The sequence below is a fragment of the Nicotiana tomentosiformis genome, chromosome 3 (genome assembly GCF_000390325.3).
Source record: "Nicotiana tomentosiformis chromosome 3, ASM39032v3, whole genome shotgun sequence".
NCBI classification, from domain to species: domain Eukaryota; kingdom Viridiplantae; phylum Streptophyta; class Magnoliopsida; order Solanales; family Solanaceae; genus Nicotiana; species Nicotiana tomentosiformis.
Genome location: NC_090814.1, coordinates 42,884,243 through 42,909,153, shown reverse-complemented (window position 1 = coordinate 42,909,153; position 24,911 = coordinate 42,884,243). Strand labels below are relative to the sequence as shown.

Here is a 24,911-nt window from a genome sequence, read left to right as displayed (position 1 = left end):
CTTTCTATCTCTTTTCTTAGTTACGTACCTTTGATTAGTGCCTTCTATTTTTAGTTTATATCCAACTACTATAGCCCTTTTATAGATTTGTTGTTGCTTCGCTTACTAGTAGTTGCTCTCTACCCTTAGTTTCGACTCGTTTATTTAGCTGCTACTTTTGTGCCTTTTAGCTTCAGACTATTTTCTGTACTTTAGTTCATCGCTGGTTTTGTTGTAGCTCTTACTATGTCTTAGATTATTGTGGTTGTACTGAATGATGGTATGGTAAGGTCATATCCTCAGGGGGTCCTCAGAGGGGTAGGGTTTGGGGGCAAAGGGTAAGGGTGGTAATGGAGCATCCATGCTAAGAGTTGGGTCTTGGAACATAGGGAGTTTGACAGGGAAGTCTATAGAGTTAGAAAAGATCCTCCATAAGAGGAAGATCAGTATAGCTTATCTCCATGAGACTAGATGGGTGGGAGATAAGGCATGGGATGTTAATGGGTTTAAACCATGGTACTCTGGACACTTGAGAGGCAAGCACGAGGTAGGTATTTAGTTGATCGGGATCTCAGGGAGCTAGTGGTGGAGTTTAGGAGGGTGAACGATAGGCTGATGACTATTAAGCATGTTGTTGGGGGATTTACTTTAAACGTAATTAGTGCGTATGCACCCCAAGTGGGCTTGGACGAGGAGATCAAAAGGAGCTTCTGGGATGATTCGGATGAGGCTGTGCGTGGTCACATTGGGTCGACGTTCGGGGGTTACGATGACGTGCACAGCGGCTTCGATTTTGTAGTTAGAAACGGTGGAGAAACTTTACTGCTGGATTTTGCTAAAGCTTTTAATTTGATAATAGCTAACTCGAGTTTTCCGAAGAAGGAGGAAAACTTGGTCACTTTCCAGAGCTCAGCGGCCAAGACCCAGATTAATTATGTACTCTTCAGAAAGTCTGATAAAAGTCTTTGCATGGATTGCAAGGTCATCCCGAGTGAGAACCTCACGACCCATCATAGGCTCCTAGTCATAGATTTTGAGATCATGAGGATGAGAAGAAAGAGGGCACTGTATGGTCTACCTAGGATCAAGTGGGGAGATTTGACTAAAGACAGAGCCCAAGAGTTAGGGGATAAGTTATTGGCCATGGGAGCATGGAGGAATAGTGGGGACACAAGTAGTATGTGGACCATGACTGCGAATTACATTAGGGAGGCTGCTAAAGAGGTTTTAGGTGACTCGAATGGCCCCTCTAGTGGTCACGAAGGGGACTGGTGGTGGAGTAGTGAGGTCCAAGGTAAAGTGGAAGCCGAGAAAGCACCGTATTTGAAGATCTTGGAGAGCATGGACGAAGAGAAGAAGAGAACAAATAGGGAGCGGTACAAGATGGCTAAGAAGGAAGCGAAGTTAGCAGTTACGGCGGTGAAGACTGCATCGTTTGAATAAATGTATGAAGAACTTGGATAGAAAGGTAGAGATAAGAAGTTGTGCAGGTTAGCCAAGGTGAGAGAAAGGAAGGCCCGTGACCTGGACCAGGTGAAGTGCATCAAACACAAAGAAGGCAGAGTTTTGTTGGATAAGGCACTTTTTCGATAGAGATGGCAGACCTACTTCTATGAACTCTTGAATGAAGAAAGGGATAGGAACATCATGTTGGGTGACTTGGAACACTCTGAGGGTCGTTGAGACTTTAGGTATTGTCAGCGTATAAAAGTTGAGGACATAGAGAAGGTTATGCATAAGATGAACAGGGGAAGAGCGACCAGGCCAGATGAAATCCCGATGGAATTTTGGAAGAGCTTGGGTAGGGCGGTCTTGGATTGGCTCATTGGGGTATTTAATGTCATTTTTAGGATGAAAAAGATTGTCAGAGAATGGAGATAGAGTACGATGACCCCTTTGCACAAGGATAAGGGTGATATCCAATATTGCAACAATTATCGGGGCATCAAGCTACTAAGCCATAGTATGAAAATCTGGGAGAGGGTGGTGGATTTGAGGGTGAGAAGGAATGTGTAAATTTCCAAGAACTAGTTTGGATTTATGCCGGGACATTAGACTACGAAATTTATTCACCTTGTTAGGAGATTGATAGAGCAATATAGGGAGAGGAAGAGGGATTTACATATGGTGTTCATCGACTTAGAGAAGGCTTACGATAAAGTGCCGAGGGAGGTTCTGTGGAGATGCTTAGAGGCGAGAGGTGTCATTGTTGCATACATTAGGATTATTAAGTACATGTATAATGGATCTAAGACTCGAGTACGGATAGTGGGAGGGGACTCGGAACACTTCCCAATTGTGATGGGTTGCACCAGGGGTCAGCCCTCAGCCCATTTTTATTTTCCCAGGCGATCAACACACTGATGTGACATATTCAAGGGGAGGTTCTGTGGTGTAGGTTATTTGTAGATGATATTATACTTATCAACGAGATGCGGGGTAGTGTTAATGCGAGGTTAGAGATTTGGATGCAGACCCTGGAGTCTAAGGGTTTCAAGCTAAGTAAGACCAAGATAGAATATTTGGAGTGTCAGGAAGTGGATGAAGACATGAGGCTTGATTCACAAGTGATCCCTAGGAGAGAAAGTTTCAAGTACCTTGGATCAGTTATACAAGGGAATGGGCGGGTTGGATGAAATAGAGGCTCGCTTTCGGTATTTTGTGTGATAAGAATGTGCCACCAGAACTTAAAGGTAAGTTCTATAGAGCGGTGGTCAGACCGACTATGTTATATGGGGCTGAGTGTTAGCCAGTCAAGAACTCCCATGTCTAAGAGATGAAGGTGGAAGAAATAAGGATGTTCAGATGGATGTGCGGGCATACAAGATTAGATAGAATTAGGAATGAAGCTATTCGGGACAAGGTAGGTGTGGCCCCTATAGAGAACAAGATGTGGGAAGCAAAACTTAGATTGTTCGGGCATGTGAAGAAGAGAGGAACAGATGCTCCAGTGAGGAGGTTTGAGAGGTTGGTCTTGGAGGGCCTTAAGAGAGGTAGAGGTAGGCCGAAGAAGTATTGGGGAGAGGTGATTAGGTAAGACATGGCGATGCTCCGGCTCACCGAGGACATGACCTCTGATAGTAAGGTGTGGAGGTTGAAGATTAAGGTAGAGGGTTAGGTAGACAAACTTTGTTCTTGCTCATGCCAGTAGTGTAGTGCATTACCTAGTGTTAGTCTTGTAATTTCTTACTCTTAGATTTCTGTTATTACTTTTAACCTCTTTTGCTTCAATTTTCTGATTACAATACTTAATGTTAGTCTTATATGATCGCTTCGATTTTCTGAGTGGTTGGCTTGTTGTTTCTCCTTCCTTTTATCTTTCTGAGCCGAGGGTCTCCTAGAAATATTCTCTTTGCCTTATTAAAGGTAGGGGTAAGGTTTGTGTACACACTACTCTCCCCATACCCCACTTGTGAGATTACACTAGGTCTTCTGTTGTTATTATTGTTGTAAGTGATCTATGTGGAAATATTGATGCCTTGACTGTATTCTTGAAAAGCATGACTATTTATCCTCTTATCATGTTAGAGTTGAGCTCATGCACTCGGCGACACCAGATTTTAGGGTGGATTCAGTTGTATTGATATTACAACTTCAGTTATTTATGCTATTCTGTTGTTTGATGTAATTTCTTACTATTGTTGAAGTTTATTTCCGCATATTTGTTGTTGACCTGCCTAGAAAGCAGTGTTAGGATTCATCATGACTCCAGTGGATTTTCGGGTCGTGACATATAAATCTCAAAGTAAAGTTCACAAAGATTCAAAAGAACTCACAAAAATAATAATGTTGTAATTTACGATCAAGAATTAAGCACCATTTATAAAGAATCCTAGAATGGGTTGGTCAAAAAAATAATTAATAGGAATGATATTCTCTAGGGCATAGAAGACTACCCACACTTTGTTAAATAAGCTTTAAAGTTGGTCAACCTAGAATAAAGCAAGTCTTAAAGATAATTTCTAGAAACTAAGTCAAATAAATACTAGTTTTGGGTTGCTGCAGTTGCTCCTTTTTGGGGAAGATTTGGGGCCCATTCTACATTCTCTTGGACTTTCATGGCCTCTATATAGTTGTAAGACTTGGCCAAATGATCTTCCTTGTGATGGAGCTCTTATTCTACCATAAGATACTTTTTTAATTTCCAATTAAAGCCCATTGAGTTTGTCTTGAAATTTTCTTTGTTTGATATCTTGTCATGGGCCTTCTTGGAACTTTCAAAGCTTCATCCTTCTTATATAATGACTTTGAGCTGCAATGGATGCTATTACTCCCTCTTCTTGAAGAAAATTCTTCCTTGAATTCGAGCTTACATCAAACAAGGAAAGATCAAAAATATTGAAGGTAGCATTAACTCGATATTCACTAGGAAGATCAATTTATAAGCATTGTCTCCAATTCTTTCAAGGACTTCAAATGGCCCATCTCCTCTTGGATCTAATTTGTATCTTAGTTTGGTAGGAAATCTTTCCTTCCTAAAATGCACCCAAACTAAATCTCCCGGCTTAAAAATAACTATTTTTTACCCCTTATTTCTTCGTAAGGAACTTTGTTCATTCTTCCTTTCAATTGCAAGCCTTGTATGTTTATAAATCTTCTTCATCATTTCAGCCTTCTTTCTACCATCAATTTTAGCAATATCATTAGTAAGTAAAGGTAGAAAATCAAGGGGAGTGAGCGGATTAAATCCATAAATAACATCGAAAGGAGACTTACCAGTAGATAAATGGATAGTTATATTATAGGCAAACTCTACCATGGGTAAATGTTCTTCCCAAGAAGTTAATTTTCTTTTAGAACATCCCTCAACATATTCCTCAGGGTCCTATTAACTACTTTCGTTTGCCCATCAGTTTGCGGTGACAAGATGTAGAAAATAAAATTTTAGTTCCCAACGTTTCCCAAAGGACTCTCCAAAAATGACTTAAAAACTTAGCATCCTTACCACTAACATTAGTTTTAGGTATGTCATGTAATTTAATCACTGTCACGCCCCAAACCTAGGAGCGAGACAAGCACCCGGTGCTTCATCTAACCTGGCGTACCAAATTGCGACTAAGGGACTCTGAACATATAATGTCATACTTTGGCCATGGGGCCACCTTGCAAGACAATTTGCGAAGCAAAATATAAAACTGAATGGAAACTAGCGCTAACTAAACATCAATATAAAACTAGGCTGAAAAGGCCGTCATAGCTACTACAGCTGACAAACCACCAAATTATACATACCAGGCCTACAAACCCAACATACTGCACTAACCAACAGGATATGTCTACAAGCCTCTACTGATAGATATATTGTGATCGGAATAGGGCCCCGACCTACCCATATTATATATATAAATACATACATAAGATGCACACAAAAACTTAGACCCGATAACTCCGAAGGATGTGGAGCTTACCGATCAGGCTAAACTCTGGAAATACCTACTGAGGAGGTCTACTCGTCTGTCTATCTGAACCTGCATGCATGAAATGCAGCGTCCCCAAAAAAGGGACGTCAGTACGAAATAATGTACCGAGTATATAAGGCGATAACATAACTGAAAGTTGAAACTGAACTGATAATATAATAACTGAAAATAATTGGGAGTCAAAGATGATCTGGAGATATACTTACCTGTTGATACTGACTCAACTCCTTCAATATAGTAAGTAAAATAATTGTACGGCCTTATAAGGCTCGGTATATATAACTGCTCTGCCGTAGTAGGCTCGCTCATAGGCGATCGGCCATACTAGGCTATGTATCTCGACCATGCTGGGCTCGCTCATAGGCGCTCGGCCACAGTAGGCTCGGTATATAACTTTCCATCTGATCAGAGGTTGCCCAATAGGGGCCTGCCCATCGATTATAGCTCGATGGTAATGAAAATACTGTAATACTGTATATATAGGCTTGCTGCTCTCTTGACTGGAAGAAGACAATACTAAATTGAATATAGAATCTCGATAAAGAATAATATTGTAACTTATGAGACTAGAATAGTGTGAATAAATTCATGAATATGAACTTCTCTTTTTGTCTCATTACTAACACATGTAGTTACGAGATCATGCCAAAATGAAGGAAGGCTTAACCTTAACATACCTTATCATAATCTTTCCAATCACCAAGTTGAACTCACCTATTCGCACCTTAATCTACAAGAATGATAATAATACTATCGTTAAGTTACGAAAGTTACAACTATCGCACAACGAACGACAAACTTATTTTGTATTAAAACGGGCAGCATCTCCCCTATAATCCTTACTTCCTCCAAATTCAAGATAATACCAACAATACAAGAACAGAACAATGACAACATATATACATCATTTTCCAGCCCTATATACACCATCAAATACTACAAAACAGTCCAACACACCCCAATCTCTTCATATACAAAACGACCACCGTAGTAGTGTCAAACGACCAGAAAATGTTATGACGAACGACCAGCCAACCACCCTACATTTATATGGTGTTTCTACACCCCCTTCCTCCTCCAAAACTCCACAAAACAGTAGTAAAACATGCAGCTCAATAGCAACATAAAACAGTTCACAAAACAGTCCGCTACAAGTGAATAACTCGAACTCACGGCTTCCGATCACCGTCCCGTGAGTTCTCACAAGTATAGAACGACTTACCATGAATTTATAGAAGAAAAACTGGATGAAAGAGAGCAGTAAACTCACCTTATTTGTTGGATAACTCAGCTCCTATCTTGGTTCTTCAAACTCTAGGTTTTACCTCCAATTAGAACTTGAAAGGGAGAGAAAATCAATTAGGGTTTGTGGGAAATATTTGGGAGGATTCTTTGCAGAGCTTATGTCTGGTTATTATGCTCTATTTTAAGTCTAATATATGAAGAAAATAGGCCTTTAAAAGGCCTCTTTGGACGACCCGAAATGGCCCATTTTTGGGCTTTCATTTAAGCAAGTAGGTGACACACCTACTTGTCACCTAGCAGCTTGTGCAGTATCGCAAAAATGCCCATATCTCACTACTCCGATGTTGTATTGACAAATGGTTTAATGCATTGGAAAATAGACTCATATATCTTTAATTTGATGGGTGGAACACCCCATAACTCTAAGTATACTTGGAGAAAATTGCAGTTAGATTTGACCCAAAGTTTCAGTAAAACTTATGAGTGTAACTTGTGATGACTTTCATCGACTTTTGTTCCACAACTCGCTTGACATTAAAACATAACACACGGATGTCATACGACTAATATAAATCATAACATAATCTCCTTATTATGTTAATCACCCTATTCTCACCCCAAAGGTACATGTTACAACTTTCCCAACTTGTCGACTTTCGACGAAACATTGTTTTATTCAATTGCTTTAGCTTCTGAACTGTCCAACCCTCTTTGTACTTGTTGTTCATGATCTTCAATATTTGTAACCTCATAGGTAACATGATTAACTTACTTTATATACTTTTAAATATTATCTCATTTTTGGTCCTACATTAGTTTGCTTACGACGCATTTTTACGTACAAAAATATAGGGTGTAACATCACTCCCCCCTTGGGAACATTCGTCCTCGAATGTTTACTCTTAGAGACTTTGGAAAATTTTGCCAGAGTATCCTTCGTACACTAGGTTAAAACCAACCTGCACGCAGCCAGAAAACATACTATGCATGCCACACATGGCCAATCTTTATAAATAGCAGCAATTTGCCTCACCGACCGTAAATCATAAATATTGAAAGTGAAAAATAAAAGCTTACCTGATGACCTGCTAGCCTACATAGAGCTATGTTGTAGCGTCCCATCTCAAACCATATCTTCAGTTTGAAATAGGTGGGGGTATTTAGACTTCATTTCTTCCTCCGATTCCCACGTCATCTCTTCTGCATTCTTGCTCCTCCATAAAACCTTCACGGAAGCTACCTCCTTATTTCTTAGCTTGCGGATTTGTCGGTCTAGGATGGCAACTGGAATTTCCTCGTATGACAAGTCCTCTGTAATCTGTACATCATCTGTGGTCACCACTCGGGTAGGATCGCCAATGCACTTCCGTAGCATAGATACGTGAAAAATCTGATGGACAGACTCCAATTCTGAGGGAAACTCTAACTCATAAGCTACTTGGCCCACTCTCCGAATGATCCTATAAGGCCCAATATACCGTGGGCTAAGCTTGCCTTTCTTGCCAAACCTCATCACGCCCTTCATAGGTGATACCCTTAAGAATACCCAGTCATTAATCCTGAACTCTAAGTCTCGTCGCCGCACATCAGAATATGACTTCTGACGACTCTGAGCTGTCAACAGTCGCTCCCGGATAAGCTTTACTTTCTCTATGGCCTGCTGAACCAGGTCTGGCCCATGTAACCCAGATTCTCCAACATCAAACCACCCTATAGGAGATCTGCACTTACGCCCATACAAAGCCTCGTACGGAGCCATCTGGATACTGGAGTGGTAACTGTTATTATATGCAAACTCGATAAGAGGTAGATGTTCATCCCAACTTCTTTTAAAATCCAACACACATACTCGTAACATATCCTCGAGCGTCTGAATTGTGCGCTCGGCTTGTCCATCAGTCTGTGGATGAAAAGCTGTGCTGAGATTCACCTGAGTCCCTAGACCTCTCTGAAATGACCTCCAAAAATATGCTGTAAACTGAGCCCCACGGTCAGATATAATAGAAACCGGTACTCCGTGTAGCCGCACTATCTCCTTAATATATAACTTTGCATAATCTTCTGCTGTATATGTAGATCTGACCGGTAGGAAGTGAGCTGATTTCATGAGCCTATCGACTATTACCCATATGGAATCAAACTTACGATTAGAATGAGGTAAACCCGTGATAAAGTCCATGTTTATCGCCTCCCATTTCCATGTCGGGATCTCTATAGTCTGCATTAGCCCTCCGGGCTTCTGGTGCTCTATCTTCACTTGCTGGCAACTAGTACATTGGGCGACAAACTCAGCAATGTTCTTCTTCATATCGTTCCACCAGTACACATCCTTAATGTCATGATACATCTTCGTCGATCCAGGATGCATGGAATACCATGAATAATGTGCCTCTGACATAATCCTGTCTTGTAGCCCTGCTACATCTGGAACACACGAACGACCCCTGTATCTGAGAACCCCATCTCCCTTGAGCTCTAACAATGGCTTCTTCTGCTGCGGAACTCGCTCTCTCAACTCGACCAACTCTGGGTCCTCGTACTGCCTTTCCTTGACTTCAGCTATGAGGGATGATTTTGCAGTGTTTTGGAGTACAACTCCACCATCCTCAGAATCTACTAACCGAACCCCCAACGAAGCCAATTGATGAATCTCTCTAGCTAATTGTCTTTTCTCGGGCTCTACATATGCTAAGCTACCCATAGATCGGCGACTTAAGGCATCTGCTACAACATTAGCTTTCCCTGGATGGTAGAGAATGTTAACATCGTAATCTTTCAATAACTCAAGCCATCGCCTCTGTCGCAAATTCAACTCTTTCTGCTTGAAGATATATTGTAGGCTTTTATGATCAGTAAATACATCAACATGAACACCATATAAATAATGCCGCCATATCTTAAGTGCATGGACAACCGCAGCTAACTCGAGGTCGTGGGTCGGATAATTCCTCTCGTGCTTCCTCAACTGCCTTGAAGCATACGCAATTACCTTCCCATGTTGCATCAGGACACATCCTAACCCGACACCTGATGCATCACAATACACAGCATAACCCTCTAGACCCTCTGGAAGTGTTAGAACTGGAGCTGAGGTCAACCTGTTCTTAAGCTCTTGGAAACTCCGCTCGCAAGCCTCTATCCATTGAAACTTAGTTTCTTTCTGTGTCAACTTCGTCAATGGTGCCGAAAGGGAAGAAAAACCCTCTACGAACCTCCGATAGTATCCTGCTAAGCCTAGAAAGCTACGAACCTCTGTCGGAGTGGTAGGTCTAGGCCAAGATTTCACGGCCTCAATCTTCTGAGTGTCTACCTTTATCCCTTCATCTGATACAATATGCCCCAAGAATGCTACAGACTTCAACCAGAACTCACATTTAGAAAACTTAGCATACAACTTACGATCACGGAGGGTTTGGAGTACCGCTCGCAGGTGGTCCGCATGCTCATCCTCTGAACGGGAATAAACCAGAATATCATCAATAAATACTATCACGAACAGATCTAAAAATGGCCGGAATAGGCTATTCATCAAGTCCATAAATATGGCAGGTGCATTAGTCAACCCGAAGGACATGACAAGGAACTCGAAGTGGCCATATCGGGTCCTGAAGGCTGTCTTTGGAATATCTTTTTCCCGAACTCTGACCTGGTGGTACCCCGACCTCAAATCTATCTTTGAAAAGCATCTAGCCCCCTGCAACTGATCAAACAAGTCATCGATCCTTGGAAGTGGATACTTATTCTTAATAGTTACCTTGTTCAGCTGCCTATAATCGATACACATCCTCAGCGAGCCGTCTTTCTTCCGCACAAATAGTACCGGTGCACCCCAAGGTGAGGTACTGGGCCTGATGTAACCTTTCTCCAGCAAATCTTTTAACTGCTCCTTCAACTCCTTCAATTCGGCAGGTGCCATTCTATATGGAGGGATGGATATTGGTTGAGTTCCTGGAAGCAAATCGATGCTAAAATCAATCTCTCGCTCTGGAGGAATACCTGGAAGCTCATCTGGAAACACATATGCATACTCTTTGACTACGGGAATAGACTGAAGTGTAGGTATCTCAGCATCTGCATCTCTAACTCGCACAATATGATAAATGCACCCTTTTGCGATCATTTTCCTCGCCTTCAGATAGGAAATAAACCTACCTCTGGGTGTTGCTGTATTACCTACCCATTCAAGGACTGGCTCACCCGAAAAATGAAATCTGACTGCCTTTGCTCGGCAATCAACTGTGGCATAGCAAGCTGCCAACCAGTCCATGCCCATGATAGCATCAAAATCCATCATCTCTAGCTCAACTAGGTCAGCTGAGGTCTGACGACTACAAATTGTCACCGTACAACCTCGGTAAACCCGTCTAGCAATAATCGATTCTCCGACCGGTGTAGATACCGCAAAAGGATCACTTAGTATTTCAGGCACTATACCAAACTTCCTCGCGACAAATGGGGTAATATATGATAAAGTAGATCCTGGGTCTATCAAAGCATAAGCATCGTGAGAGCAAATGGTTAATATACCTGTCACAACGTCTGGTGAAGACTCCTGGTCCTGTCGACCCGCTAAAGCATAGATACGGTTCTGATTACCACTTGAACTGGAACCTCTACCTCTGCCTCGACCTCTACCAGCCGAAGACTGAGACTCGCGCCTTGAAGGATGCACGGACATAGATGATCCTGTTGCTGAACTCGCTGGTTGTGCCATTCCCCCAGAATCTCTATTTGGGCAATCTCGCATCATATGCCCCGGACGCCCACATGTATAACAAGCATCAGAACCTGCTCGGCATTGACCCAAGTGTCCTCTACCACAGATGTCACACCGCGGAGGAAATGACCATGTCTGCGCAGAACCTCGTTGTCGCTGCAAACCCGACGCCCGTGAGCTCTCACCTGGTCCTGACTGAGTATAGCGGTCATACCCGTAACCCTGTAACTGAGGTGGCGGAGGCCTAGGTGGCCGTCCGAAGTACTGGGTCCTATAACTACCCTGAGATTGCTCCTGAGACCTGGGAAATCTCATCCTCTTACGTTGCCCTTGCTCAGCCCTCTCTGTACCCTGCTGCCGACGCCTACCCCTTTCTATATTCTGGGCGAATGCCTGAATCCGGGAGATATCCATACTATCCTGCAATGCAGCGGTGGCACATGCCTCGGTTAACTCTGGGGCTAACCCTGCTATAAACCTGTGAATCCTGTCCCGCATAGTAGCAACTATGGATGGTGCATATCTGGCCAATGAGTCAAAACGGAGACTATACTCTCGAACACTCATATTACCCTGCTTGAGGGCTAGAAACTGATCGACTCGAGCCTGTCGGATCTCCCGCGGTAAGTACTGGTCAAGGAAGGCATCTGAAAAATTCTCCCAAATAGCTGGAGGTGCATCACGTCCCCTGGACCTCTCCCATCCCTCGTACCAAAGGATGGCTATATCTCGGAGTCGAAAAGCTGCTAGCTCAACTGCCTCTTTCTCCGTGGCATGCATAACACAAAAGATCCTATGAAGCTGATCTATGAAATCCTGCGGGTCCTCCCTCTGATCTATCCCCGTGAACTCTGGGGGACTCAAAGCAATAAACTCTCGGACCCTTAAACTCCCAGACCCCTCAGAAGTTCCTGCACTAGCTGATGCCCTAGCCTGTTGCTGGGTAGCTACCAACTGTGTCAACAAATGCACCGCACTCCTCAAGTCCTGATCTGATAGAAGTGGAGGGGGAACTGGATGTGCGGTTTCCCTAGGAATCTCTGTAGTTGGTGGAGGAGCCGGTAATGGCTGAGTAGGGGTCTCGCCTTGAGCCTCAGACTGGGCCACATCTACTGGGGTACCCTGCTGGTCCCCTCACTTACTGCTGTATCTCTCCTCTGGCTAGCCGTAGTCTTCCTAGTCACCGTCATCTGTGCATGTAAACACCAACACATAAGTTTAATTCAAATTTCCTATAACTCAGTTCTATGGCACGATTTAGATTTCAAAGAAGGGTAACCAACTCCTAAATGCCCTGTAGTTCCCTACTTATATAATGTGGTGCACAACACATCTATAAACAAGACCCTACTAGACACGGCTTGTAGACTTCCTATGATAGAACTGCTCTGATACCAAGTTTGTCACGCCCCAGCACCCGGTGCCTCACCTAACCTGGCGTACCAAATTGCGACTAAGGGACTCTGAACATATAATGTCATACTTTGGCCATGGGGCCACCTTGCAAGACAATTTGCGAAGCAAAATATAAAACTGAATGGAAACTAGCGCTAACTAAACATCAATATAAAACTAGGCTGAAAAGGCCGTCATAGCTACTACAGCTGACAAACCACCAAATTATACATACCAGGCCTACAAACCAAACATACTGCACTAACCAACAGGATATGTCTACAAACCTCTACTGATAGATATATTGTGATCGGAACAGGGCCCCGACCTACCCATATTATATATATAAATACATACATAAGATGCACACAAAAACTTAGACCCGATAACTCCGAAGGATGTGGAGCTTACCGATCAGGCTAAACTCTGGAAACACCTACTGAGGAGGTCTACTCGTCTGTCTATCTGAACCTGCATGCATGAAATGCAGCGTCCCCGGAAAAGGGACGTCAGTACGAAATAATGTACCGAGTATATAAGGCGATAACATAACTGAAAGTTGAAACTGAACTGATAATATAATAACTGAAAATAATTGGGAGTCAAAGATGATCTGGAGATATACTTACCTGTTGATACTGACTCAACTCCTTCAATATAGTAAGTAAAATAATTGTACGGCCTTATAAGGCTCGGTATATATAACTGCTCTGCCGTAGTAGGCTCGCTCATAGGCGCTCGGCCATACTAGGCTATGTATCTCGACCATGCTGGGCTCGCTCATAGGCGCTCGGCCACAGTAGGCTCGGTATATAACTTTCCATCTGATCAGAGGTTGCCCAATAGGGGCCTGCCCATCGATTATAGCTCGATGGTAATGAAAATACTGTAATACTGTATATATAGGCTTGCTGCTCTCTTGACTGGAAGAAGACAATACTAAATTGAATATAGAATCTCGATAAGGAATAATATTGTAACTTATGAGACTAGAATAGTGTGAATAAATTCATGAATATGAACTTCTCTTTTTGTCTCATTACTAACACATGTAGCTACGAGATCATGCCAAAATGAAGGAAGGCTTAGCCTTAACATACCTTATCACAATCTTTCCAATCACCAAGTTGAACTCACCTCTTCGCACCTTAATCTACAAGAATGATAATAATACTATCGTTAAGTTACGAAAGTTACAACTATAGCACAACGAACGACAAACTTATTTTGTATTAAAACGGGCAGCATCTCCCCTATAATCCTTACTTCCTCCAAATTCAAGATAACACCAACAATACAAGAACAGAACAATGACAACATATATACATCATTTTCCAGCCCTATATACACCATCAAATACTACAAAACAGCCCAACACACCCCAATCTCTTCATACACAAAACGACCACTGTAGTAGTGTCAAACGACCCGAAAATGTTATGACGAACGACCAGCCAACCACCCTACATTTATATGGTGTTTCTACACCCCCTTCCTCCTCCAAAACTCCACAAAACAGTAGTAAAACAGCAACACAAAACAGTCCACAAAACAGTCCGCTACAAGTGAATAACTCGAACTCACGGCTTCCGATCACCGTCCCGTGAGTTCTCACAAGTATAGAACGACTTACCATGAATTTATAGAAGAAAAACTGGATGAAAGAGAGCAGTAAACTCACCTTATTTGTTGGATAACTCAGCTCCTATCTTGGTTCTTCAAACTCTAGGTTTTACCTCCAATTAGAACTTGAAAGGGAGAGAAAATCAATTAGGGTTTGTGGGAAATTTTTGGGAGGATTCTTTGCAGAGCTTATGTCTGGTTATTATGCTCTATTTTAAGTCTAATATATGAAGAAAATAGGCCTTTAAAAGGCCTCTTTGGACGACCCGAAATGGCCCATTTTTGGGCTTTCATTTAAGCAAGTAGGTGACACACCTACTTGTCACCTAGCAGCTTGCGCAGTATTGCAAAAATGCCCATATCTCACTACTCCGATGTCGTATTGAAAAACGGTTTAATGCATTGGAAAATAGACTCATAGATATTTAATTTTATGGGTGGAACACCCCATAACTCTAAGTATACTGGGAGAAAATTGCAGTTAGATTTGACCCAAAGTTTCAGTAAAACTTATGAGTGTAACTTGTGATGACTTTCATCGACTTTTGTTCCACAACTCGCTTGACATTAAAACATAACACACGGATGTCATACGACTAATATAAATCATAACATAATCTCCTTATCATGTTAATCACCCTATTCTCACCCCAAAGGTACATGTTATAACCTTCCCAACTTGTCGACTTTCGACGAAACATTATTTTATTCAATTGCTTTAGCTTCTGAACTGTCCAACCCTCTTTGTACTTGTTGTTCATGATCTTCAATATTTGTAACCTCATAGGTAACATGATTAACTTACTTTATATACTTTTAAATATTATCTCATTTTTGGTCCTACATTAGTTTGCTTACGACGCATTTTTACGTACAAAAATATAGGGTGTAACAATCACACTTCTTTGTAAGTAAGTAATATTATAGGCAGGCCCTATTTTGATGCATTCAAATACTCTTTGGTTTTTATATAGAAACTCTCCTTTTTTTTTTCTTTTTCTTTGCCTCATTTTGGTCACCAAAACCTTTACTTTTATCACAAAACCTTTTTTACCACTTTACTCAAGTTTCTTCCTCTCTCTCTCTCTCTCTTGGCCATCCCTCTGTTGTTCTAATTCTTGGCCTTCTTTCTTTTCTTTTCCCTCAAGCTCGCCTATTTTCCTTCCTCTTTGTTTCCCCATTATTTTTCTCAATATATTTTTATCTTTAAACACTTGAGAAGGACTTAGAGGTTCAAGAGCATACTTCTTGCCATTAAGCTCAAGATAATATTTGTTCATTCTTCCATCATAAAAACATTCCTATAACGACATCAGATTAGTGATTTGATGGTTTCAATTATGGTGATTTTGGACTTAGGCGTATGTCCGGCTTTGAGCCTAATTGTCAAAAGTTGGCAACTTGAAGGTTTGGTGAGTTCATAAGTTTGATCGGGAGTTGACTTTGATAATATCATATTCGGATTATTGTCCCAAAACATGGAATAGGTGCGCTTTGTTGTTTGAAACTTGTGTAAGAAGTTTGGTTATGATCCGGATTATTTAGGCTTGAATTAGATGCTTGGTTGGAAGTTTAAAAGTTCTTGAACTTAAGAAAAGATTAACTTGTGATTTGATCAATGATTTTCCGATGCGATGTTATCGTATGTGCTTGGAGGCTTTGGATAGGTCAGGTAGTATTTATGCACTTATTGGTATGATAGAGTGGAGTCCTGAGTGGCTCCGGTGAGTTTTGGACCACCTGAAACATTTTTGGTGTTGCGGATTTTTGTTGGTGTCAGGCCCTTCATCGCGATTGTGGAGGTAGGATTGCGATCGTAGAGTACATTTTTGGGGTTGGGGATAGTTGCTCTTCATATTTTTGGAAGGAGACCCGCGTTTGCAAAGAAGGATGCTGGGAGCTGGAGGGAGCCTTCGCGTTAGCGTAAGGCATGTCGCATTCACTTAGAGGTCGGGTAGGTGACTCTTTGCGTTCGTATGTGGGATGTCATATTCGCAGAGGAGGCTTGGCAGAAGGCTTTGCGTTCACAAGGGAAAGGTCCCATTTGTGAAGTCTGAATTGGTAGGAGCATATTTTATGCTTCGTGAACACAAAGCATTGGCCGCGTTCGTGAAAAGTACCCCTGGACAGTATATTTAAGTGAGGATTTTAGTATTTGTTTTACTCATTCTCACATATTTTGAACTCTAGACTTGGAGAGAGGTGATTTTGCTTGGTGATTTTCATCCAAGACTAAGGGATAAATGATTTCTACTCATTTGTATATTATTTCAAGAATCTACATGGATATTAACACATAAAACATGAATTTTGAGGTAAATTTTGGGGTTCTTCCAACAAATTAAGAGACTATAATTTTGGGTTTTGAGCTATGACTTGGACTTTGGATTTGAAAACCAAACACATATTTAGACTTATGGGGTTATGGGTAGTCGGGATCCACGTCTTGACTAGGGTTTTGACCATATAGGCCCGGGTTGACTTTTATTAACTTTTTAAAAATTAATTAAAGATTGAAGATTTATTGTTTGGAATTGATTCCTATAACTTTATTTGACGTTATTGAGTTATTGGTTGCTAGATTCGAGCCGATTGGAGGTAATTTCTAAGGGAAAGGTGTTCTTGGAGCATTGATTTTGCTTGTTTGAGGTAAGTATCTTGCCTAATCTTGTTATGAGGGAATACCCCTTAGGATGTGACCTTATTTGGCTAATTGGAATGTCTGAAAAGTGGGGTATATGTGATGTGACGAGCGTATATGCATATGCTATATATGATTTTGACCGTATTATACCTTAGGCTTCTATTATCCCTTATTTGGATTTAATCATTTATATGACTACGTGAACTACTTGAATTATGTTAGAGACCATGTATAGGCCTTGACATCCTATTTGAATGTGATACTCGTTATTGTATGGCGTACCCACCTAATCTGAGTTGTAGTTGTACACTTCGCACATGCATACACCTTAGCATGTTGTTTCCTCAGTCCATGAGTATGTGATTGATATTCGTTGTTCGTATACAAGTATTCTTGCATATGTTTTCTATGTGTGGACTAGTTTGACAGCATGTGAGTTGTCCTTACAATTGTTGTGATTATGGCACGTAAGTTGTCCATGCGCTTGATATGATTTTGGCACGTGAGTTGTCCATGCGGTTGTTATGATCATGGCACATGAGGTTTCTGTGTGGCGATTGTGAATTTTGCACGTGAGTTGTCCGCGTAGTGTGTTGATAAGGATCCATCCCCCTAGGGTCGCCCTCTCATGTTTCTCTCTTGATGGCGTACACTCGAGTTATGGAAGTTGATCAGTGTTTGGGATTTGTGTATCTTCTCTATATGCCAAATCTTTATATGTGTACATGATTTTACACATTTCGTGTCTATATGTTGAACAATAGTTGTTTAAAATGCTTGTGCATAGCTCCTCTATGTGTACCGTTGGCCTTACTTGTACCTTATGCTTAGATTTCAGTATTGTTGTTGTGGTGTATATATATATTTATAAGTTGTACAAGTTTGATTAGTGAGTATCATTGGCCACTCTCACCACTATCTCACAAGGTTTAGTCATGATACTTATATGGGGTCGGTTTAACTCATACTACACTCAGCACTTAATTGTGCAGATCCAAGAGTTTGACCCAGCTAAGCATTGAGAGTTGTAGTTGTTGCTGTGGAGACCCAAGGTAGAGTTGCACCCTGATCGTAGTCCCTAGCGTCTCCTTCTATCCTTCATTAATGTTATTACTTCAAACAATGTATTTATTAGCAGACTTGTACTTTTACGTTAGTGCTTACAACTCAATGTTAACAGTTTTTGGGGATTTATGTATTGACTCGATTTCTATCTATGATTATTTGACTTTCAGACTCATTTATTTTGTAGTTTGTTATTATGTTTCATTATTATTTTATGATTGGCTTGCCTAGAAAGTGGTTTAGGCACCATCACGACTAGTGCTGGTTTTGGGTCATTACAGCTTGGTATCAGAGCCCTAGGTTGCTTAGGACTCATGAGTCATGAGCAAGTCTAGTAGAGTTTTGCAGATCGGTACAGAGACATATGTACTTATTTTTGAGAGGCTATAGGACTGTTAGGAAAACTTCCCTTTCTTTATTCTATTTCATGCGGATTTGTTTATCTCGGAGTTTGAATATTTGCTCTTCTATTCTCTCATAGATTATGAGGACATGTTCATCTAGAGCAGTTGAGCGGGTGCCAGTACCCCAGACCGGAGCCGGGAGAGGCCTAGGAAGAGGCAGAGAAAAAGGTGGAGCACACATCATAGTTAGAAGCCCAGCTAGAGCAGCCATTGTGGAGCCAACAGAAGCTCCCGTTGAGGAGCATATTCCTGATCATGTTGAGCTGATGGAACCAACCCAATCACCTGAGAGACCTATTGCTACAGCCGAACTCCAAGAGACTTTAGCTCATATTCTGAGCATGTATGAGAGTTTGAATCAGGCAGGTGTGATCCAGGTTGCACCAGCTACCTCACAGGCTGGGGAGGATTCCAAACTCCCACTGCACACACACCGAAGCAATTGGCTCGTGGTTATTGTCATGCCTCGACCTCGGGGAGCGTGACCGGCTCTCGACCGAGATACCCCAGTCAAGAAAGCCTTTACAATACCTTCTACCCAACTCACCCATAAATAAAGAGAAGAATACATTTCATTAATTAGACAGTAAGAGGTCATGTGAATGACACCAGTTCATTTCCATTAGTTACGTCATTAACAAGTCTCCAAAATAGTAATCATAGTTAAAGTGGAACAGATGATACGATTACAACATTTTTAGTTTAACCTTCCCAACAACAGATACAACCCACACTATATCTATGGAGCCTCTAACAGGAACAAAAGAGTGTTATGACAATGTCGGCAACAAGGCCCTGACTATACCTCAAAACGCTATGTACAAAGGATAAGGGATACATGACCCCGAAATGAAGTAGGGCTCACCAAATCAGTTGAGGAGAGGGTGTGCTGCTATCACTGATCAATACCACCTGCTATGGAACCACATGCATCCATTAAAGATGGAGCGCCCCCGGCAAAAGGGACATTAGTACATATGGAATAATACTAGTATGTAAAACTAAACACCCTCTCAATAGAACGAGTAACAGTAAACGGAGAATAAAACATGAAATCAATAAGAGAATCAAACAGTAACAAGGTATCAAGTTAGGGGAAAGGTAAATTTCAAGTAAGTTTCAGTAATTTAAGTTGGAAGATCTTTAGCACCGATACACCACCATGTTTTAGAATGGAGTCCGATCTCGCCCGACCGGCTAAGCCATCTCACCCCGAGACATACACTCACAATACCAACATGTGCGCGGCATAGTGCCTGATCTCAGCCCAATCGGCTAAGCCATCTCACCACAATGTCGTGTGGGTCAACATCACATCACATCTCGCTAGCAATAATCTCATCCATTTAAAGGGAAACATATCAACAAACCAATACCATCCCATATAATAGGAAACAATCTTATAACATTAGCACGAGGATTTACTCCTCAATCTCTCCTACACCGGTACGTGTAGTTTTGGGGTTGGGTTATCCCGACCTACCCTTCCTCGGTGGCTAAACGATACTCCCAAGGCATTTATTATTAAAAGGATTTACCACTCATTTTGTAATCTTTTTCATATCATTCATTTCATTGTCACCAATGGCCATGACGCAATATCATTCTTGGAACAATGGCCGCACATCATATTTCATGTTTTCTTCTTTCACTTTCAAATATCATCATGGATAATCAACAATAAGGCCTTTCAAATTAAAACTTTAAACACATATTCGAGCAATTTAGGATCTTAGGCATATGTGATTTCTTAAATAATTGACATGATAGCTTTCATTAGAATCACGTTTTTAAATCATAATGTAATAACACACAGCCTATACTTAAACTACATTCTCAACAGTGAATCAACATAACAAGAATCTTTGGAATACATATTGAACGCATATTTATTTTCACACAAGGTTTATTTGGAATAATAAAGTTATAATGGGCATCACTGGACTTACAAGGATATTGTGGGGTTCAATTCTAAGAGAAGAGTTTAGCCAACATACCTTGCCTCGAGCTTTTTAAATTACTACAATGTTCCAGAAATGTTAGCCACTTCGATCTAATTAGAGATATAGCAAAATTGAACACAAATTAGGAAGCAGTTCATAGTTCCAGCTCACTTGAGCATTTAATAAAACACTAGGAGTGCATTAAGGTTTCAAGGTCCTCCTATGGTGGATTCTTTCATCCCACTATCCAAAGTTTATCCAAATGAGCTTAACAATCTTCACACTACCCTTGATGGTACATGCATGTAAAATAAATAATTCCCACACCCAAGAATTGCTTGGCTTATTACCTATTTTTAGTTAAAATCACGAAATTGAGGGCTATGGAGTAGAACCTTACCTCTAGGATGAAGACCTAGTGAATTCTTCTTGTAAATTCTTCAACTTTGAGCAAGAATTGATGAATGATGAGCTTAGGAACTTCCCCTCTCACTCTATAGCACTCCCTCTCGCTAGAAATATAAGTTTTAACCTTCTAAAATGATCCCTAAGGTTGTTTTATAAGAATTGGGTTGGGTTCAAAATTTAGAAAAAATGAAGCCCCGATGCAGATCTGCAGTCACATATGCGATCGCATAACGCTTCTGTGGTCCCCAAAATGAGCCGCATAATAGCCCTCCAAAACTGGTCACCCCTGCCTTACTCTGTGACTGGTCTACGGTTCGCAGACCTATTCTGCGATCGCATAATGTGCCGCAGAACTTTCCTCCGGGATTTTTTGTGCTGGATCTGCGAGGGGTTATGTGGCCCGCAAAATAATTATTCGACCGCATAATGGACTGCATAATGGTCAAAATATTTTGCCCATATTTCTGCCTAGGTGTTTTGTAGATATGCGGTCCGTAGATTAGTTCTGTGATCGCAGAAATGCCCTGTATTTCCAAAAAAAATATTCTACTCCCCAATGCACTATTCAACCCAAAATGTCTAAGCCGCGGCCCTACAATCGTCAACACATAAGCCTACTTCGGCACCATGAAACCCCGGGTTTTAGGTAAAATTATATGGGGCCTTACATTTATCAAACACTAGGGTTTTGCTGGTGCAGCTAGTCATTATAGTTCATCCCAAAATTATGCCAGCCTTGACTGTTGAGGAGTAGAAGATGATTGAGAGATTTCAGAGACTTCATCCTCCCTAGTTTAGTGGAGAGCCTACTTAGGACGCACAGTGTTTCCTTGATCTGTGTCATCGGATTCCGCACACTTTGGGTCTAGTAGACTCGAACAGGGTTGACTTTACTACCTTCCAGTTTTCAGGGCCAACATATAGATAGTGGCAAACTTATGAGTTTAGTAAACCAGCTAGCGTACCACCACTCACATGGTCTCAGTTCTCAGATCTCTTCTTGGAAAAGTTTATTCCTCATACTCGCAGGGATGAGCTGTGTAGTGAGTTTGAGCATCTATGGCAAGCGGGCATAACTGTGACTCAGTATGAAATGAGGCTCATGGAGCTGGCATGATATGTTGTGTTCTTGGTCCCTACTGAGAGGGAGAGGGTTAGGAGGTTCATTGAGAGCCTCAACTTTGGTATCTAGTATGGTATGGCCCGAGAGATCGAGACTGATACTACTTTTCATTAGGCTGTGGAGATTACTAGGCGCTTATAGCATATGCGCAGGCAGAAGAGAGAGAGGAGAGGGATGCTAAGAGCCCCCGTGGATTAGGCGGTTTCAGTAGTGCCTCATTTGGAGGCTAGGGGAGGCCGTTATTTTAGGCCTATTCAATCAGCTCATCAGGATCCTCAAAGTTCTTCAATTAGCCATGGTTCATATAGTGCTCGCCCAAGCCAATCATCCTTTAGTGCACTGACAGCATAGAATTCATATCGTGCTCAATCTGTTCAGGATTCTTCGGGCGGATATTCAGGTTCTTAGGGGCAGTCACAGAGCCAACAGCCTCGCCAAAGGAGGGGTTGCTTTGAGTGTGGAGGCTTGAGTCATCTCAAGAGGGATTTCTCTAGGCTTTTGAGCAGTGTACCACGTCAGGGCACACAATCCATGATTTAGGTGCTAGCAGCTACACCACTCATACAAACATCTAGGGTGGAGCCTAGTCTGTTCGAGGCCATCCTAAAGGGACAGGTCAGTCAGGTGGAGGGCTGGCCCCTTGTTATGCATTCTCGGGTAGGCCAGAGATAGTTGCTTCAGATGTTGTGATCACAAGTATTGTTTCAGTGTGTTACAAGGATGCTTCAGTATTATTTGACCCTAGTTCCACTTATTCTTATATGTCATCATAATTTGCTTTTTGTCTAGATATGCCACGTGATTCTTTTGATATTCTTATTTATGTTTCCATACCGGTGAGGGATTCTAATGTTGTGGATGGAGTCTATCGATCTTGTGTGGTCACTATTTGTGGTTACAAGATGAGGGTGGACCTATTATTATTGGCTATGGTGGATTTTAAGGTGATCTTGGGTATGGATTGGTTATCTTCGTATTATGCTACTCTTGATTGTCACGCTAAGACCGTGACATTGGCCATGCCCCACAAATCGAGGTTGGAATAGAGGGTCCTTTAGGTCACATTCCTACGGATGGAAAATGGTGCGGTACGGTGTGGTTGCGGGGCAAATTCGCATAAACCCGTGAAGATTTCAAACCGCCCTGCCCCGCATAGAATTTGCACCCGCATCCACCCGCCCCACACACACACCCGCGTCTACCCGCCCCGCCCCGCCTCGCATAAGTAATTATTTTCTCATTTTGCTAGTGATTTTTGTGCAACAAACCGTCATTAGTTGATTTTTAAGTGACAAATGTTAATAATTTTACATAAAATTATTTATCTAAACAACATTTTATATTCCCTTAAATGTCTAACATTTTTCTTTCTTTCTTTTCAAAATTTCTAACTAAATTAACATTTCACTAAAAATGTATTAGAAAAAAAACTATAAATGATTTATTTTTATTTTTATGAAGTATCAAATATTAGAAAAGATATTTTGGTCTTTAAAGTTTGCCGCTCAAGTCATATTGGATAACTTGTAGAATATACAATAGGCTAAATCTATAAAACTTGTGCAAACCCGCTTAAACCCGCATAGACCCGTAATTCGCCCCGCACCGCATCGATTTTTTAAAAAATAATCTCAACCCGCCCTGCACCACATAGATTTAAACCTGCCCTGCCCTGCCCCACATAGCCTTAAACTCGCTCGGTAGAGTGATTTCTTTTTTGAAGGCTCAACATATGGTTGAGAAAGGGTGTTTGGCGTACCTAGCCATTGTTAGATATGTTAGTGTTAATACTCCTATGGTAGATTCAATCCCCGTAGTGAGAGAGTTCCCAAATATATTTCTTGTAGACTTACAGGGCATGCCACCCGATAGGGATATTGAATTTGGTGTTGATATGGTGCTGGGCATTCAGCCCATCTCTATTCCATTGTATCGTATGGCTTCTGTTAAGTTGAAGGAATTGAAGGAGCAGTTGCGGGAGCTGTTGGATAAGGTATTCATCAGGCCAAGTGTTTGTCCTTGGACTGCACCAGTGTTATTTGTAAAAGGAAGGATTGTTCTATAAGAAAGTGTATTGATTATAGGCACTTAAACAAAGGTACCCTCAAGAACAAGTATCCATTACCTCGCATTGATGATTTGTTTTATCAGCTTCAGGGTGCCAGGGTATTCTTAAAGATTGACTTGAGATCGGGGTATCGCCAATTGAAGATTAGGGCTTCAGATTAAGACGGCTTTCAAGACTCGTTATGGGCATTATGAGTTCTTAGTGATGTCATTTGGCATGACTAATGCCCCAGCAGTTTTCATGCATTTGATGAACAGTGTATTCTAGCCTTATTTGGATTCTTTTGTTACTATGTTCATTGATGATATCTTGGTATATTTCCATAGTAAGGAGGAGCAGGAGCAGCATTTGAGGATTGTGCTTTAGATTTTGAGGGAGAAGCATATGCTAAGTTCTCCAAGTGCGAGTTTTGGGTTGGATTTAGTGGCATTCTTGGGCCACGTGGTGTCTACTGATGGGATCAAGGTGGATTCGAAGAATATTGAGGCAGTTCAAAATTGGCCTAAACCTTCCACCACTATAGAGATTAGGAGTTTCATGGGTTTGGCTAGTTACTATCGTTGCTTTGTGGAGGGATTATCGCCTATTTCAGCTCTATTGACCAAGTTGATTCGGAAGGGCACTCTATTCAAATGGTCTGGAGAGTGTGTGGAGAGCTTTCAAAAGCTCAAGACTGCTTTGACTACAGCTCCAGTTTTGGTATTTCTCTTAGGATCGGGATTGTATATGATTTATTGTGATGCTCGTGGGTTGGAATTTGGTGTGTGCTGATGCAGGATGGTAGGGTGATTGCCTATGCATCATGCTAGTTGAAGCCTCGTGAGAAGAATTACCCAGTTCATGATTTGAAGTAAGCAGCTATTGTGCACGCGCTCAA

General features: G+C 41.5%; 1 protein-coding gene across 1 annotated transcript; it reads left to right on the top strand.

Annotated features, from left to right (window-relative positions):
* Window positions 1-492: 492 nt before the first annotated feature.
* Window positions 493-1,422, top strand: LOC138907711 (uncharacterized). The gene has a single exon (XM_070198318.1). It carries the CDS (start codon window positions 493-495, stop codon window positions 1,420-1,422), a length of 930 nt encoding a protein of 309 aa, XP_070054419.1.
* The last annotated feature ends 23,489 nt before the right edge of the window (window positions 1,423-24,911 follow it).

Bases quoted from the DNA above. Each gene is read 5' to 3' on its own strand.
- LOC138907711 (XM_070198318.1), top strand. From the start codon at position 493: ATGGTACTCTGGACACTTGAGAGGCAAGCACGAGGTAGGTATTTAGTT.